We start from the raw sequence: 18860 nt of genomic DNA, 5'->3' as shown, positions 1-18860 counted from the left end.
GTATTGTATCGTGCCGTTAGAGCTGAAGCTTGTTCCGCCACACTTGTCCGCTCAATCACGCGCGGGAATCTCTTTCCCTTTTTTTTATTTTTTTTTTTCCCTCCTTCCACCACCCCTATCCGAGACTAGCATGTGTGTAATCCGTTTTCATGTCATTGCGCACTGTCATCAGTCGACGACACAACGGACACCCGCTGCCCCCCTGTCGAGTGTGGAGATGATGAGTTGATGATTGTCCGATGCGGATTTCTTGGCTTTTCAACGATGACGTTATTTCACGCTAGTAGACGTTAAAGGGGCATTTTTCTTTTTGTTGTCAACTGCCAGACATAAACTATTTAGGCTATAAATACATTAGGATCTCTATATTACACCTATTTATATTGATTGACTCGCAAAGTTGAGACAATGGGGGCAGAAAAAGTTCACTGATCAGGAAATACAGCTGAATAGTATACTAATAAATAGAAAATAATGTCCGCCCTAAATAGTGGACGAGGACAGTTTTATACTCACGTCTAATCTATCTGTCTTTATATTTATATATATTTGAAAAGGGCGGTGTTACTTTTATTTTTTTTTAAATGCGCATTTCTTATATACGCTTCGTTTTCTCTTCGCTGTCGGGCCAGTTTGGTTTACTCGGAATAGCATTTTCTTGTTTTCAGTGTTCTCCATTTAAGAGCTGTTTGTCCTTATAGGACGATGGATGCTACTGCCAAACCGAACACACACGACGGACCATCAGGCACCCCGCGGCCACATCAGCTAGTCGTCCTGTCCATTGGTTTAAAAATAACCCATCGGCCTTCGGATAAAAAAGAGCTATACACACGGATGGATGCGACGCACACATAGTTCTAGCATAATGATGAGAAAAAGCGGATAGTATAGAACGCCGCCGTCGTTTCAAAATATGTTTTTTTGTTTACCGTGTGCAGCTATAAGAGAACCATTAAAAAAAAAATGGCGACCTATTTTTTTGTTTCATTTTCAAAACGACAATAAAACAGTAGAGAGACGGCGCTCGTCGTCCCGGCCTACTGTAGCAACTTGTTCATTTGTTAGAGTATATGTACATTACAGGCTTTTAAATTTGCCGCGGTATGTGTGCAAGAAACAGAAGAGAAGAGGAAAAAAACAGATAAAAGAGATTGGAAACGGGAAGTCGGCAAGCGATTAGACAAGTCTCAATTTGATTGTTGTTCAAGGAGGGGAAAAAAGAGAGAGAGAAAAGGACAGATGGATATAGAGCTAACATGTAGAGGTCTATATCTATCTCAAATAGATAAAAGAGAGAGAGAGAAGAAAAAAGGCCAATTTGGAAAATGAGATGGTGACGGTTGAAGAGGATACGTGTAGCAAAGGCCTCTTGGCGGAATGAAGATGTGTGTATCTACGGCAGCAGCATACTTCGTTTTACTACAAGACCCCGCCACTTGGAAGAATTGGACATCCACTTTGCTCTTTGCTTTGATTCCGTTTCCGCAACATAAAGCGCCATCACGAGTCAAAACAAATGCAACGCCGACTGCTGCCTTTTTCTCCAATAATAAAAGGTCACACACACACAGACGCGTACACATAAGCGCTAAAGAGTAGTAAAAGGTCCTTTACATAATTGAAAGTTCGCTAGACACTCGACGGTTGCCGAAACCCATTTTTTTTTTTTTCTCCTTAAAAAAACAAACTAGGTCTATTCCATTTGCGAGATCTACGAAAGAGAGACACACACTCTAGGTAATCGAACTGGAAGAGTTGCTATGGGCGCCAAACGAAAAAAAAAGACAGGACCTGCATCTTCAAATGCATTAAACAAGTTGCGTGTGCAAGTTTTGTTGGCGGACTGCGGGGTGGGTAAAGGAGCAATAGGGAGTAAGGTTCCAATCAGCCGAAGTAGATCATAATGGCACCCTTATGGCTACCGCTCTCTTTTCTCTTATATCTTCTTCGCTTTTTTTCTTCTTCTTAGAGTTCGTCTCGGGATTGACCTCCCCGAGATGTTTCCCAGGACGTTGGCTACTACCCTCACGAGTTTTGACTGCTCCTACCCCGGCGACGGAAGCGCTTAGAGCGGCAACTAACAACAACCGGGATGAATTTGGTGCTTTAAAAAAATAAATAAATAAATAAATCTTTTTTTTTTTCTTTGGATTCACGTGAATTGTTTTCCTTGTCAACGTGGGCGTCGTCTAACAATTTTTATAGCCAAACTCTTTCAAATGTCCTGATTCATTTGCATACATTGGCCAACAGGTTTCCTTCGAGTTTGTTGGGTTAACAGCGCATGGACTTATTTAGTCTGTCTGATGAAGTCATCATCAGTTAATGTTCATTTTTTAACATGGCCAAAGAAAAAAAAAAAATCAAATAGCGAACGAGCAAAAATGGAATCGTGACACGCAATCGTGATGGATCATAGAGGCTTTTCTTTATTCCTTCCCCGCATCCATATTTATAGATCTAACAATTGACAATGGTTTTTTTTTTTTTAGCCGGACGTAAAAGAGGTTCGATGCTCTTTTATTATTTTTCATGTGATTATTTTCTGTTCATGCCCAGAGGCCACCAATTTTCGTCTTTCATAATAGGAAAAAAAAAAAAGAAGATGGCGAGAGGAATTCAATTGCAAAAAAAAAAAAGGCCCGTCCGTCTCCGTGTGTGTGGGGCCAGTCAGTGCACACTGGGAAAAAGAAAGGGGGGAATGGAGGGTGGGCGCATTCAATCGACTCGACGAGGCACTTGAGTATTGAATTGATATGATATGATGCAACTACTCTCTCTCTCTCTCTTTTTCTATCATCTTTCAACACACATGCACTTTCCCTTTTTTTTTCTTTCTCCGGGCCAGCTAGTGGTAGTGGCACTTTATCCGACAAACACGACCAGCAAGGAAAAGATAGAGAGACACTCTGGCCAGAAAAAAAGAGAGAGAGAGAGATGGAATTGGATTGAATTTTCATGTCGTCCGCGCGCGTATACTGTACATCACTGCGTTTCTTTCAAATAATAATATTCTATTTTTTTTTTCCAAAAAGAAATCGATTGGTTCGGATCGAAATAGAAAATGCGCGATGAAAAATGGCCGAATATAAAGAATCTACTTGCATCGAATTGCATTTTGTTTTTGAATTTTCCCGCGCTATTTCAAACGACTTGCGACAGCTTTTCACAACACGCTCATCTGTCATTGTAACGAGGTTGAAGATTGTCGACTAATTCGTTTACACAGTGTCGCCGATGCGAAGAAGAAAAAAGGAGAGAGAGGACATCAGCAGTAAGCCAATCGTCTTCTTTTAAATGGATGACCCATCGTTGAGGAAACAAGAGACTCTTCAATCTCTCCATTTTCTTTTCACCCCACCCCCCCTTATGTGTATCTAACTAAGAGACACTCACACACACAGACACACACAAAAGAGAAAAGGCGGAGGTTGGCCAAGTTTCTTTTTTAACCCCGGCGACGCAAATGGTGATGGACGATACATTCAGAGTTGGACATGTTTGTTGTCCGACAGCAGCAACAAACGGGCCCTTCCTTTGCACACCCCCGTACACTATCCATCAGTGCAGGCCTTATCTTTTTTTTTTTTATATTTGTATTTACAGGACAATAGTACTATAAATACAAATAATAGTATCGACTATAAGATAACAAAAAAAAAAGGTGACGATCCTCTTTGACAAATGAAAAAAAAAATGATCGATAGCCAGAATGATGATTTATTAGTTAATTAATTCCTAAATCAAATAATCAGAGTTTTTTGTACTGTATCGATTGAAACCCTTGTGCTTCGTATAGGGATATTGTGTGTGTACATATCAAACACATTTAATTTGCTAAGCGATACTTGCCACACCCATGTTCATCAAAGAGTCCCGCTTCTCGATTCCCACGACCAAGAACGTACGAAATCTGTTTTAAACTTTTATTATTTTTTTTAAACTCTTGTTTCCTAGTATCCGACGTTTGTGTGGCACATGGAGCCACGCACAAAAAAGAAACGAGTAAATAAAAGGCTGTTACTACAAGTCCTACCAGTTTCTAAAAAAAGAAAACAAGAAAATGCAGTGATGTTAGTCGCCAGACGTCACTACTGTATACACATTTCTATCTCTTCTTTGAAAGCTAAAGTAGCAGCAGCAGCAGCAAGCACTTTGCTGACGCTATATCCTATTGCCAATTCAATTAGCTTATCGTACGAGTGTGTGTGTATACTACAGAATGGGAGACATCCTAACCCTCCTACTATAAAGCCTTGTAGATAGTGCGGTATAGTAGACCCTCATCCGTCGATCCATCCGACCCGCATTTCTTTTCCCACGGAAGTACGTTTTAGATAGAGTCGTTTTTTTTTTTCTTCTTCTTTTACTTGGGCCATCATTGCCGCATCAGCTTTTCCATCAACTGAATCAACTCTCGCCAATCAATTTCCCATATCGATGCCCACCCCTTTCTCATTTTTTAAGAATATTTCTTGCACAAACAAACCCCCGCCTTTTTTAAAATTATGAACCACAGACGGGACGTTTTTCTTATTGCAAATGCAAATGGGAAACGAAACGTAATTTCACGATATTAGCAAATTCCGCAAAATGTCGGCGGACATCCGGACGAGGGGGACAGGACGTGGCGCGTGAAAATTGATAATTACATTGGCTAAACATTAGGAGAGCGAATTGTTTGGTTGTCGTGTTTGTCTCGTGTGATGACGACCGTGTACTGTCGTTTTAACGAGCAATTTCATTGGACAGCGTAAGGTCAACGCAACTTATTCGCTGGACAGTTGTGTAATTTATCCCATCGCAGCATGAGATGGCCTTCATTAAGTTAGATTGGCCGTCTCCTTTCGTCTGTGGATCGTCGTCGGTTAAAGCGAATAGCGCATATCAAACGGATGGCCAGCCATTACGGCCATCAGCGCAATTCAATTGCATTCCTTTACGACGCATACCTTTTATCTGTATAAATAGAGAGAGAGTAGGAGGAGGAGGAGGGGTACGCAATTTCGGCCAATAATTTGAAAACGTGCGTGTATACAACAGGCGGCTGTATACATCTTTAAACATAGTCTATATGCACCTTTTCTTTTGGTTTGGCCAAGTAGAACAGGACGAAACCAACTCCCCCGGCATCCAATTAAAACATCCCCCGGTTCAAAAATAAATAGAAACGGGAGGATTCCTTCCGTTTTTCCTTTTTTTTTTTTAAGGCACAGAGCAACAACAACAACAAAAGTTCGTGAAAACAACAAACATTCCATTCTTTTTTTTTTCGACGGGGAAAAATATATCGCAGACGATAAACCTGTCGTTCACAGGCATTCAGTCACTTCTTCTTTTTGATTCCCAAACTGTCCTTAATTAGAAGACTTAACATATTTCGTATTTTTAGTTGGCCAGGTGGTAAATTAAACCAGTCAAAAAAAAAATATATAAATACAAGTTTATATTTGGAGGTTGAAATGAATCAGAAAAACAGCCATTTTATTTCGCTATTATTTAAAAACCAATGGCTCTGGCTGTGATCTCCCCAGCCAAGGCAAACCCAAGTGTGTGTGTGTACACGTCGAGCAAAAAAAAAAAAAGAATCAAATTTGGCACAAGAGCCTAGACGATGTCATCGTGAAGTGGCTAGCGGTCCCTCATTCCCGCGTGTGCCTTGCCATTATTCATTAATGACGCAAAGTCTTCGTGTGTTTGTCTTATTGTCTTCCCTGTGCGTCTGTATATTCAAACTGACAAGATGAAGTTTGTTTTATTTTGAGGAAGACTTCTCATTAAAAAAAAAAGCCTTTCGCGTCCTTGCTCAATCCGTCTGCTTCGCGCTAGTCGCTAGTCATAACTGTAGTGCTCTCATTAGCGTCTGGCGTGTAAACGGCCCAATCGAATTTTTTAATTGAATTAAAAACTATGTTGATGCCACATTTTCACGACGCTACGATATCAATATTGAATAACCGAAACAAATGAATATTACATAACTATTCTGGATAATCCATTGTCTGAATGAGTGTGGATTTTAAACGAAAAAAAACGATGTCTAGTTTCCTTTTTTTTTTTTGAAGGGGGGAAGGGGGGGGGTATGGAGTCGGATATAGTGAAGATCCGGTTTCCTCTCACTCGGCAAAGTGGATGTGAATAAATGTTGAAAGTGGAAGAGTGCATCTCTCCCCATCCACTCCCATCAGCTGGTCCCCACCCCCCATTGGGCTGGCGGGCATTCGGGAGCATGAGGAAGGGGGGGTACACTCCCGGCCTCGGGAGCTAAAGCAGTTGGCGCTTGTGTGTGTGTTCTCCCTACTGGCCCAGTCCGTCTCTCAATGTAAAGTCCGTCTCTTTTCTCTCTTTGTCTTCTCTCTCGAGTGCATCTCCTCTCATCAATTATCTGTATTAAGTAGAAAGAGAGAGAGAGAGAGAGAAGCACATGGGTAAGTGGAAGGGGCTGGCCCAAGGGTTTGCTCTTCTGAGAGATGAGAAGAGTTGTCCCCAACTCTTCTCGTCAACGCAAAGGCCCAATTTCATCCAAAGAAGGCCCGACATTTTTTTGTTTTAAAGCCTGGACGCCATTTGCAAATTGCCAATATTTTTCTTCTGGAACTTTAAAAACATTCAGATTCACTTAACAAAAAAATCGAATTTCACTCTCTGGCAAATCAAATGGACACGCCCATTTGATTGAAACAATTGAGTGTAGTCTGCTTGTAATAGTGGAAAGAGAGGTCAAAACTAATCAGTCCAATTTGTTGGGTCAACACGCACAACATGGAAGGGGAAAACAAACTGGAACGACGCTGTTGCAGTTGCGTCATAATAAAAAAATAAATTATAAATATATTGCACACACAACCTATACGCTTTAGTATTTATTAGATAATGTTGCAAATGCAAGTCTCTCTAAGGAAATCATTATCCAATTTTTCTTACTCTATTATAACAAAAAAGCAGACGGACCTTTCCAGCTGGTACCGACGGCCATTCCATGATTAGTTTTATGTGTTGCCGGGCCAATAAAAAAGAAGAGAGACTCGTGCACATTTATGAATAAAATCAAATTCAATCAGACTTTGTTTTTTTTTTTTTTTGCAATGGCAATCCATTCATTGGCTAATACAAATCCATCTCATTTCCTTTTGTTCCATTAAAAATAATGACGATGATGAGATTATATTTTGTCCGTGTGACTTGTGTTTCTATCTTATTGGATATCGAGCAGAGTGAGGGGGGAGAAACCACTCGGACTTGATTGCCGAGCGCGACCGCTTTTTGATTTGATTAATAATCAAATAAAAGCTTCGTCCCCGACCCCTCCGTGAGTTTTGTGTATACACAGCTCCATCCCCCCTTCCCCATTTTTTTTTTTTTGGCTCACTCTATAACCGTCCAATCACTTTTCTTCTCTCTTATTTCATCCGAAAACTAACCTCCATCCTTTTTTTCTTTTTGGACTGAGCCATTACATGATGATATGATGGCGCGGCCATCTACTTTGACTGTTTGCGCTAATAATACAAGCACGCCATCATCATTTTTTACCGAATAAAAAACTACTCTACGTTAATGTGGAAACTCTCTGTCCAATTTCGGATAGTGTGTGTGTGTGGGAGGGGGGAGTAAAGTGAACCCCATTGACACAAGTAAAAGGTGATTGAATCAAGACACGTAGTTCCCCTATGAAGTTACTACTTGCTAATTGATGATATTAGCAAATCAAATGAATTGTTTGAAATCTATCAATTTTTTAAAATAAAAAAATAATAAAAGAAAAGAGACAATTGGTCGAAAAATTGGAATTTCATTTGTTTTGTTTTTTTTTGTCTTCTTTTTATTGATCAAATGGAGGAGGGAGTGCGCTTGAGGGAGAGGGCAGATGGGATGAGTTGGGAGGGAATGGTACAATCGTGTGAGATAACAAAAAAAAAAATGGGGGAGGGGATCAAATGCGCGATCATTTTCTCTCAAAATCTTTTTTTTTTGTGTGTCTTTTTGCCAAACCCAATCGGGGTTTTATTTTTGCACAAGTTAAAAAAAAAAAAAATTACATAATTAAAACAACAAACTAAAACGGGAGGAGCCGGGGGGCATTTTCAAATGAATTTTATTTAAAAAAATTTAAAAATAAAAAAAAATTGAGAAGGAATTGACATACGCTCTTTCACGCGCGTAACAGAACGGGCTAATAATAATAATAATATTTCCACAAAAAAAAAATAATAATAAAATAAAATAAATTGAGAAATTTGTGAGGGACAGTTGAGTTTGTTTTTTGTTTTCAAAGATTTGCGAGTTGAGAGATTTTTGACAGAAACAAAGGTGGATTCTTGCAGTTCCGGCTTGTTCAAACCGGAAACACGTGACAGACGGGGTAATAGAGGCGGTAGTATAAAATAAAAAAATAATAATAATAAAAGAGAGAGAGACAGGTGAAAGTCGGGAGGTTATAAAGGGACTGTACAAGACGCGATCGGGTTCGGAGCGCGAGAGATCTCCCAATATGTTTTGTTTTTTTGCAATATTATTGTTTTTGTTCTGTTATCCAACGGTTTGTTTTGTTTGTTTTAAATCAAGAAAAGGAAGGTATAGAATGTGTGTAGACACACACGCGAGCTTAGCAAAAACAAAAGAAAATCGAGACAATTTCAATTCAACTGGGGAGGGAGGCAAAATACAAACACGTGTCATCTTCATCGTAATAATTAATTATTAGCATCGTTATTCCTCCCATTTGTTTTTGTTTTGTTTTACTTTAAAATTGTTTTTCAAACAATTCAGATCGACCCCTTTTTATACAAACAGACACACACGCACATACAAAGGTCTATTTTTGTTTTTCTTCTTTCCGCTTTGTTTTCAACGATTTGTTACTGTTCAAACAAAATTGTTCATTATTTTAATCTGTTAAACATACACGTTTTCTTTTTTAAACCCCGCCATTTTGTTTTTCTCGTTCATTACATCAGAAATTAAGTAAATAACGATCAAACGGGAGGATTATTTAAGAGAAAAAAAAACAAAAAAAACAAAACCAAAAAACAAACAAAAACAAAATTTAATCTCGACTCCGTCTCGGCCGGCCGACTTTGCCTTTCCGGACGGGACCTCCCCCACTTCCACCCGTTGAGGCGTTGGTACCCGTCGCTCCGGGACCACCTGCTCCCGGTGGTTGGTTGACACCGCCACCACCACCTCCGCCACCCCCACCGACACCCGCTCCACCGCCGCCGGGTCCGGCGTGATTATTGTTGTTGGCGTTATTATTGTTGTTGTTGTTATTGTTGTTGTTCTTCATCATCTTGTGGCAATCCTGTTCGCACAACAAACTGCCGCCGATGAGGGCGTACCGATCGCCGGGCATCAATTGCGTCTGGCATTTGGTACAGGCGAAACACTTGACGTGATAGACGCCGCCGGCCGCATTGCCGCCGCCGCCACCTGATGGCGGATGGATTCCGTTAGGTCCTCCTCCTCCTCCTCCGCCAGGACCGCCGGCCGGCCCAGCGCCACCGACTCTCATCACCAATTCATTGGCAGGAATTCCTTGACCGCACGCTGAACACGCTCCCGAACTCCCAAATAACCTGAACGTCACAATCAAATTTTAATCAAATCAATCAATCAATCCAGAAAATAGATAAAAATTAAATGAAGTTGATTTCGTCTCAACTGAAATTTCTTCCATTCTAATAAACAAACGACCAGTTTCCGGATTCCTCCTCCCCCCTTTCAAAAAAAAAAAAAAGAAGAAAACTGACACACGTTGCACGTAAAAGACTTTGGCGCAACACTCTAATAATCAACGAGAAAATTGTTTCAGCCTTTGATACAATCGACCTGAAAGCTTTGCCCATGTCTTTGCCCCGAAGGCGTATTTATTTATTACCCAACTACACCCAAGAGCTTCTGCTTCTCCTCCTCTCTTTTTCTTTCTTTCATGGTAGTGGTGGTGAAAGTGTTTTGGCTATCGATGCAAGTAGCAGCTAGAACTGCGAGACACACACACACACACACACACAGAGAGACATGGAAGGACGATATAGTTGGATGGATGTAATCCAGTAAAGAACTCTGATGGATCGCTATTGCTCTATATATATATATATAAGAACTGTAGCTGCGTCTACATATCCTGGAATGGATATGTCACACTGGCTGGATTACACAGCCTGTTCCAATCAAATCGGACCGACGACACACAACAAAAAAACAAAACAAAAAAACTGGAAACAAAACACTGTCGTAACTTTGATAAGATGAGATTGCCCCTTTTTTTTCTCTCTTCCTTCTTTTTGTTTTCGTATGCGACTGGACTTGATTGGATTACTAACCTCCCACTCCGCCTCACGGGGTGAACTACACACACACACACACAAAAGAGTGCAGAGTGGGGGGGCTTTGAAAACACGAACATGCATCTACATTGAGCAAGAGAGAGAGATATCAGCCAGTTTCGATGCATGGCGGCCATTTTGAATGAGCTAATCAAGCAGAGTGGAAAGAGAGGAAGGGATACGATCTCTCTCCACTGTTCATCATCTAGTAACGAGTAAGGTGATGGTATTGATCTATCACCCTCTGCCTCCAACCTAACCCCCCTACCATCACCACTACCCCATCTCTCTCTTCTACACACCGACATATATATATACACACACACACACATTACACAAAGCTGGTGGACTTTAATTAACTCCGAACCCATTTTCCATGCAAGAAACAACGATAGCTTTCTGTTCTCGTTTAATTAGCTACTCCTCCTCCTCCTCCTGCTCCCCTCTTTGTATGTTTACACACTCCCACACATATACATATACACACACACACACAAACCCAGATCACGGGGGTGTGTGGGTGAGGGGGCTTAGCGTTTTATATAAGTCAGTTGGCATAATAATAATGAGTGCGTGTGTTCACGACGAGCAAAGGGTAGGGAAAAGGGGGGGGGGGAGGCCAGCAAATTCATTTGGCAGGTGATGGATATATACACACACAAACATTGAACTCAACACCGTCATCGTTAAAAGCTTCTGCCCCCCGTCCAAAAAAAAAACTCAAACGCGTACGTCAATTTAAAAATATTCAAATTCAATTGAAACAACAATAACAAAATTATCGTCTGCAATCCGTCGATTACGTTCAGCCTCACGTACACACACACACAAATAAGAAAATTTGTGAGTTGACCTAAGCGAGTGGGAGTAAGGAAAAAAAAAAACACAGATGGCCGAAACGGATCACATATGCAAATAAAATAAAAAGCAGTGCGCATAATAAAAAAAAAAAAGGGCAGCGTTTCGTCAAGTAAATCCACTCTCTCTCTCTCTCTCCTCTTTCATTCAATAGAACGTGAGCCCAACCCCCCCGATTTTTTTGCTGTTGAGTGAAAATCTCGGTGAGACATGTCGCCATCCGTGCGCATGCATAATCAACGGGGGAGCAAGGGGGGGGATGAGTATTGAGTAAGAAAATAAAAGAGAACCTACTCTTTGAAAAAAATAAAAATAAAAAAGAGAAAATAGAGTGGGCCATACTACTCACTAGTAGTAAATGCTCGTCTACAGTGAGAAAAAAACAAAAAAAAAAGGAAGTGGTGTGGGCTTGTGTCTTAAGACGTCGTCATGGCAACACACGAGAGAGCGTATAGAATAAGCGAACAGAGAGAAGGGAGAGAGAGTAAAAAATGTGTGGGGGTAGGGAGAGAGGGGAAATGGCCAATTACTTAAGAGAGTGTCTCGTTAAATCGAGTGGAGAGTCGCTAAATAATGTACACAAGAGCCAATGGCATCATAGCCGGCCCAACTCTCTCTGAGCTTTTAGTGACGTCATTTCAAAAAATAAAAATAAATAAAAACAACAAAATTAAATCGCGGCTATTGCACAACGACATGCGAAAATGAAAATGAATTGAAAGGAGGTAAATGGAAGACTTACCGGACATAGTCGGCTCGACAGAGGATCATTCCGGCTTTAGTGTAGCACGAGACGCCGATGTCGGCGAGGACGGGCCCCGCAACAGGAGCACTTGAGGCATCCGTGGTGCCAAAAACGATCGAGCGCGTGAAAGAGGAAACGCTCCAGGATCTTGCCACCGCATCCGGCGCAGGCTCTGACTCCTTGGCCGTTGCCGCCTTGCTGTTGCTGCTGGCCCACCACTGGACCACCGCCACCGCCTCCCACCATATTGCTGCCGTCCATGTGCACGCCCATGTGCTGTTGCGGTTGTTGCTGCATCATGTGCTGCTGTTGCATGCCGCCTGCACCCATCTGAGATTGTTGCTGTTGTTGCTGTTGTTGAGGAGGCATTTGCATGTTCATCATGCCGTTCATCGGACCAGGCCCGAGCGCCATCGAAGAGCCGTTCATCATATTATTAGTCACCACTTGACCGCCGGCCATGTGCGCATTGCTGCCCATCATCGACCTTTGCTGTTGGCTTTCCATGGCTGGCCCCTGGAACATGGCATTGGGTCCAGCCGGTTGTTGCTGTTGCTGTTGCTGTTGTTGTTGTTGCATAGCGCGAAACCCATTCATGCCGTCGACCGGTCCGCCCGCACCGTGCGCTTGCTGTTGGGCAGGTGAACCTGGTCCGGGGCCTGTGTGATGTTGTCCATAGCCACCCATATCACCTGGAAAATGGGTGGCCATGTGATTCATCGGGTTCATCATTCTTCTTAATTAATCAAGAGGATCCCAATGTTTTTTCTTTTTCTTTTTCTTTTGTCTTCGTTATCTGTCAAGAACAAAGAAACAGACGTTTTAATAATCAATTCAAAGTAAATAAAAAGGGTCGTGACGTCATTGACTTTTTTTATAACGGATCAAATTAAATCGACAATTGTCTCTTCTATTCCTACGAGACGTCAACCGAGTTCATAATTTTTCCAAAAGGAATAAGTGAACGTTAAAAAAAAGATTTAAAAAAAAAAATCCTCTTGTTCTGTTGGAACGAGGGAAAAAGTAACGAACCGGAATACGGCGCATAATGAGGCGAAAGATTGTCAAGCTGACAAGATTCGAAAGAGATAAAGAAAAAGGTGGACGGGTGCCCCAATTATAAAAAAATGTCTTTCCAAAAATAAAACGCAAGAGACACACACCTAATGGCTATAGAACATAAGAAGACGGTCTCGGTTTATTTTCAACCTCCCCCCGCTTGAGGTCGCTTGTGTTGCGTCCCCTCCCCGTTTTATTTGTGACCGACTCCAAACAAACCAAAACAAAAAACAAAATGTTAATCAGCTATGCCCTGAAAGATTGTTGGTTTTTTTGTTTTGTTTTTTCAGGGTGTAGGGAACTCATGTGAAGGGAAAAAAATAAATAAATCGAAATAAGATAGAAGGGAGTACAGAAAAGCGCAGATTCATTCTCGGTAATTGCAGGCAAGCATCGAAATAAATCCTTGGTGGGGGTAGTAGTCCAACTACCTACACCGCATTAGAAAACACGATCGTCAGTCATTAATAAGCTAAATAAAAAAAAATATATAATATATACAAATCTCTCTGAAGGTATATAATTAGAAAAGAAAAAAAACCTGTTGGTTTACAATAAACAAGGCGGTTTAGTTTGAATGACTCGGCCACAATTGGATAGAAAATATTTCGCATCAACGGCCTGTCGGTTGCCATTCGAAACTGATTTGTTTGCGTGCGTATGATCTGTTCTCAAACGATCGAATAATAAATAATTAAAAACAAAACCAAAAAAAAACGGACCAACAATTTAAAAAAAAAGATGGAAAATTGGCAATCAAGCAAATGAAGCTTACAAGGGCATCTCTGCTCAACAAAAGGCTTTTTTATTGAACGAGGGGGGGGGGGTTCATTAGAGAGAACTTTGGTATCCCTTTCACGAAGAGATAGAGAAAGAGAGGATATTTATTCTACTTAGTTAGTTAGTTGCTTGGATGATGCGTGCGTCGACGAGGTAAATTATAATGAACAGGAAAATCCGTTCAATGTGGCCCGTGGGCTCGTCTTTCATCTCTTTTCTCCTAGTCTCCTATTTCCCATGTCCGTCCCCGTGACATCATCCGTCTATCCCAACTCCCTCGTTTAAGGAAATGGAGGAGAAAAAAAAAAAATTAAGTTTGTTTCTTTTTTTAAAATTTTATTTGTGTGATCCTTTTAATTGGCAAAAAAACGCAGCAGCAGCAGCAGAGGAAGTTCATCCAACGCTGCCGAGCTTCTCCTGCTGTGTTTCTTCTGCCTCCCTCCTCGTCTGGCTGCTGCAAACAACAAGCCCAAGCGAGACTTAATGAGCTAATTAGCGCTAGAGTGAGTGAGTGAGTGAGTGAGGGCAGGAGGTAGGGAACACTCGCTTTACACAGACTTCACATCTAAAACTATACGTCTCGTGTTTGGCTATATATAATAATTATTATATAGATTAAACATTTCGCTTTGACTCGGGTCAAATTCAACTTTGATATTTCAGAACTACCGAGAGACTAAAAACGGGGGAACAGGAGGGGGAGGGGAACGTTGTGTTTCATTTTGCATAATTAAATCACCTTGTTTCAAGTCAAACATTTTCTAATTGAAATAGAGAACACGCAAAAAAAAAATAATTACAATAATTCGTCTTTTGTTGTGTTATCCTCTTTTCAACATGTCCAAGAGCCGAGCGAGCCCTACACCACCCATCATTCGTTTGACCTCCTATCTTTATGCAATCAATTCCTTCAGCCCCAACGATGAGCCCAATCATCAAAATCGTTTGCTAGAAACCAATTCCATACAATGTTTGTATACACATTTTTTTCTTTTGCTTTTGCTTGATTCAGAGTTGAAGAAGAACAAGCCAAAAGGTTCGGGTGTCGGCTCGTAACGAGCGGAGGGGGAGAGAGAGGAACGATGGTCGAGTGAGAGAAATGGTTCTCTAATGAAGGGGGGGGGGGGATTATCAGTCGTCTTGCTAGTACTAACACACAAGGTTTGCAAGAAAAGTCACACACAGACATATAAAAAAAAAAAGGGGCAGAAGAGAATTGGTGTTCGTTAGCGCGTCTGAAAAAGAAAAAAATCGACTTAAACTTTGCGTTGCCGACAACAACAATTCCCGAAAATATATTTGTGAAAAAAAAAATGTCTTTTCTACGACGAAGTAGAGAAGAAGATTTTTGATTTTTATTTTCAAAAGCCCTAATTACGTAGACGCCCGTCTTTTCTCCGTTGATTGTTGATGACGGTTCGATTCGATTGCGCGCGCTCCAATGATCGATTTGACAATGCACTGATGAGGAGCAACGCAACGCGCTGAATCCTAAAAATGGCCCCGTAAAAATGGTAATCTCTTCCCCCACTTTTGCTGACTGGCATCATTTTATTTTTTATTACTTGTCCATTTCCCTTAATGAACATGACGGCCTAGTTTTTTTTCGCTAAACTTTCGTCCAATCGAAAAATGGTCTCCAAACTTGTTTGGCAACAATGGGCTAACAAATTGCGTCTGAATTGCGCATCAAATGACTTTGAATCTTTTTTTTTTTTTTTTCCTTCTTTGAATCTTCTTCCGTTTTTCACCTTTAACGCGACACGTTTCAAACTTTCTGACGTTGTCGCCAAACTCTCCCGAAAAAAAACACATTCCCGTTCACTCACCCAAGGCCCTAAAAACACCTGGGGGGGAGGGGGAACTTGTAGAACAACTATCCACCTAATAATCAACAATCAAAAAAAAAAAAGGGCGGAATTTAACAAGAAAAATAAAATAAATAAGAGAGGGGGGGGGTGACACATCAAACTGGCATACCGGTAATCTTGAATGCGATGTTTACAACAAGGTCATTCACGAAAGAAATAGCGGGAAAAAAACCAAAAAAAACACGCACCACACCCTGCATCCCCCCCCCTTTTTTTGTTGATCAACACCTTCCAATTCTATCGAACTAATCAACACACAAATTTCCCCGAAATTCGTTTTTTTTTTCCTTCAAACTCCATGATTAGGTAAATAGTTATCATGCTCCTGCTAGCATAATAATCCAATTAAGGTAAAACGACCAGGCTTGGATAAAGGAGGTAGACATTCGATCGCCCCCAGAAAAAGAGAAAAAGAGTTGGACGATGCAGTTCGGCAGCTTGAACGATAAAAAAGAAAGGCATCAAACGAGGGAGCATCAGCTTGTTACCATGGGGTCGGAAGTTCCCCAGCTACTAACGGGATAGGAACCAAAGTGTGCACGACCAGTGCCCGCAGGCGTCAAGAAGAAAAAAAAATATATATCCCGATTGGTCGATTGTATGCGCGGACAGACCCCGAGCCCCCCAATCATCATCACTAAAAAAAAATTGTTGGAAACCCCAAGAAAAATGATGGCCTAGTCACGGACGGTTGGAAATACACACAAACACAAAAAGAAGTTGTTTTTCATATTAAAAAAAAAGAAGAAAAGAAAAAATATATCGATCGATTCGGCGAGTGGTTCACGCCCGAAAATGCCCTAAAAAAAAGAAGAAAGAGAGAGAACCTTTAACAAGCTTGTCCCTTGTAAATCTCGATTATCCAACTGTCAGTCAATAGCGGCGAAGCGAGTTTTCCTTTCTTTGGTTAGTTATTGAGAATCTGATAAGACCCCCAATCAAACGCCTTTTTTTTGTTTTGTTTCTTTTTTCTTTAAAAAAAAATAAAAAAACAAGAACGAACCCCCTCCCGAAAACGTTCCAGACTTGATGACCATCCGGCATCATCAAGTGGTCGGCTGTTCATTTTTTTTTTTTTCTGTTGGCCTCCACAAAGAATTGACTGATGACGTGAACACGGCAAGACGGCCAACATCAGCCACGTTCGTTTAAAGATCTGACGTTTCGGAGCTGCGCCTTCAGGGCCAAACTTCATTCCACGCATATTTCACAATGAGCTAACGAGCTCTTATTGGATGACGGCTTGTATTCCGGTCCAATCGTCAGCAAACGAGTCTCTCTCTCTTTTTAAAACCTTTTCTTCTTCTTTCACTTCTTTTTTTTAAACATTTTTCCAGCCACAAATCGTTTGCTTGATTAACGAGCCAACACGCTTCGAATGCAAATCAATGTCGACATACTTCCCAGTGAGTCCTACATCAAGAAACTGGAGAGTTGAATGTCGGTGTGAATACGCATTTATTTTTTTTTGAAATAATAACAATCAAAATGAGATTGAATTTTAATTGGTAAAAAAAAATAATAAAGAGGGAAAGAAGGGCTGAAAAATGTTTTCGTGTTTTTGTGCACGTAGCGAGGAGATTTATGATCTCAGACGAGCGCAAAGGGGGCCCCGGGACCGGCCTCTTGACTGGGAAGGCCAGCCGCGCGCCATTGGTGGTGTAAAATTGCCAATTAAGGAAAGAACCTCTTTTCTTTTTTTTTTTACTTTGTCTTCTTTTCTCTTCCACTTTCGGAAGGATCGTTAATTTCTTCTCCTTGAATCAATGCGATTGGCCTCCAGGTTAGTCCCGTCCTCTCGCTCTGTGTGTGTGTGTGTACACGTTAGAAAGAAGAAGAAGAAAACGCCGAGTGGGGGTAAAGAAGAAGTGAAATGAGGCGCGTGATGAGGACGAGCCCCGTTTAATTAGTCCGCCCTTGCCACACTAATGAATATGAAAAAGCGGGAGGGGATGGTGGGGGGATACCAAATCTCTCCGAACTCTCTTTGTGCGTAGGAAACAAAACAAAAAATTTATATACACGGAATGTAAAATGGCGCGCCAGTCGAGGCGGATCGAATCCATCTCGACTTGATGAGATTTTCGTCGTGTTTTTTTTTTTAGCGCCTTTGGAAAAAAACGAATTCAAAAACTGTTTTGTTTTTTTTTTTTTAGATTCCGACGCTCACCGAATAAGAGGAAAGGGAAAGAATGAATCAAATTTATTCAAAACCAATGCGCAATCTCCACCTTCCCGTTGCAGTTTAGAAAATAACGCAGCAAACAAGAAGATCTTTATTTACTTACAATACGATCAAAAATGTGCGGCGAGAAAAATTCGGGGGCCATTGACACATTCCACAATAGCAGAGAGGAATACCCACCCTATTCTTTGGGGGGGGAGAGGGGGGATCGATTTTTTTTCTTTATTATTAACTTTTCAGCCGTTTTACAAAACGTGTCCAGGTGGGATACACACCTGGTCACCGGATGGCCCTTTTTTTATATATAGAAAACAAAAATTAAAAGAAATTGCTAAATAAAAAAAATTGGGAGATTTTTTTTTTAAGGCGGCGTCAGTGTGTAAGTTAATAGGGTTTCGACTTTGTCGGCGAAAAATAAAAAAAAATTAAAATTTGAGAGAAGTTTCACACACGCAATAAAAAAATAGTCGTTCAATAGTCATTTCCGGTGACCGGATACGACGTCATAATAATCCGAAAAGGAACCAACCAAATCGAAGCCGCTCATTTTCTTTCTTTCTTTTTTTTTATGTTCTTTTTATCCACAGAAAAAGAAAAAAAAAATTTGGTGTAAAAGGGAGGAGTAGGCGAGGAAGGAAATGAAAACCTTGTGTGTGTGTGTGTGTGTGTGTGCGCACACCCGTAGACACACCTTCACCCCATACAACAACAACATGAATGAATAACTCCTTTTAAAAAAATGACATGTGATGGATGACGTCATCTTCTCTCCAAATAAAACCATTTTTTTTTTAAATAAACAAATGAAAAAGGAGGCGGTTCTCCTGTGCTCACATCCTGTAGTAAAAACCGAACACGTTTGCCCCCCTTATCATTTTTATAGACTCTGCGCAAAAAAAAAAGAAAAATTCAATCAAACTTATCCATTTGTTCCCCCCAGATTAATCTTTAAAAAAAAATAAGAAATAAAGTAATAAACATAATAGCAAGGTGATTATTTTTTTCCCGAGATTGACCGCCCAATACACACGACA

General features: G+C 40.9%; 1 protein-coding gene across 1 annotated transcript; it reads right to left on the bottom strand.

Moving 5' to 3' along the window:
- Positions 1–7787: 7787 nt before the first annotated feature.
- LOC116917601 (homeotic protein female sterile) lies at positions 7788–15619 on the bottom strand. Its single transcript, XM_045169390.1, is given in 4 exon segments — positions 7788–9578; positions 11929–11996; positions 11998–12727; positions 15600–15619. Coding segments are annotated over 3 exon segments (1263 nt in total). The 5' UTR covers positions 12664–12727; positions 15600–15619; the 3' UTR covers positions 7788–9049.
- Between the last annotated feature and the right edge of the window lie 3241 nt (positions 15620–18860).

This window comes from Daphnia magna, linkage group LG2 (genome assembly GCF_020631705.1).
Source record: "Daphnia magna isolate NIES linkage group LG2, ASM2063170v1.1, whole genome shotgun sequence".
NCBI lineage: Eukaryota > Metazoa > Arthropoda > Branchiopoda > Diplostraca > Daphniidae > Daphnia > Daphnia magna.
The sequence above is the reverse complement of the archived record's forward strand: the minus strand, read 5'-3'. Positions and strand labels throughout refer to the sequence as shown.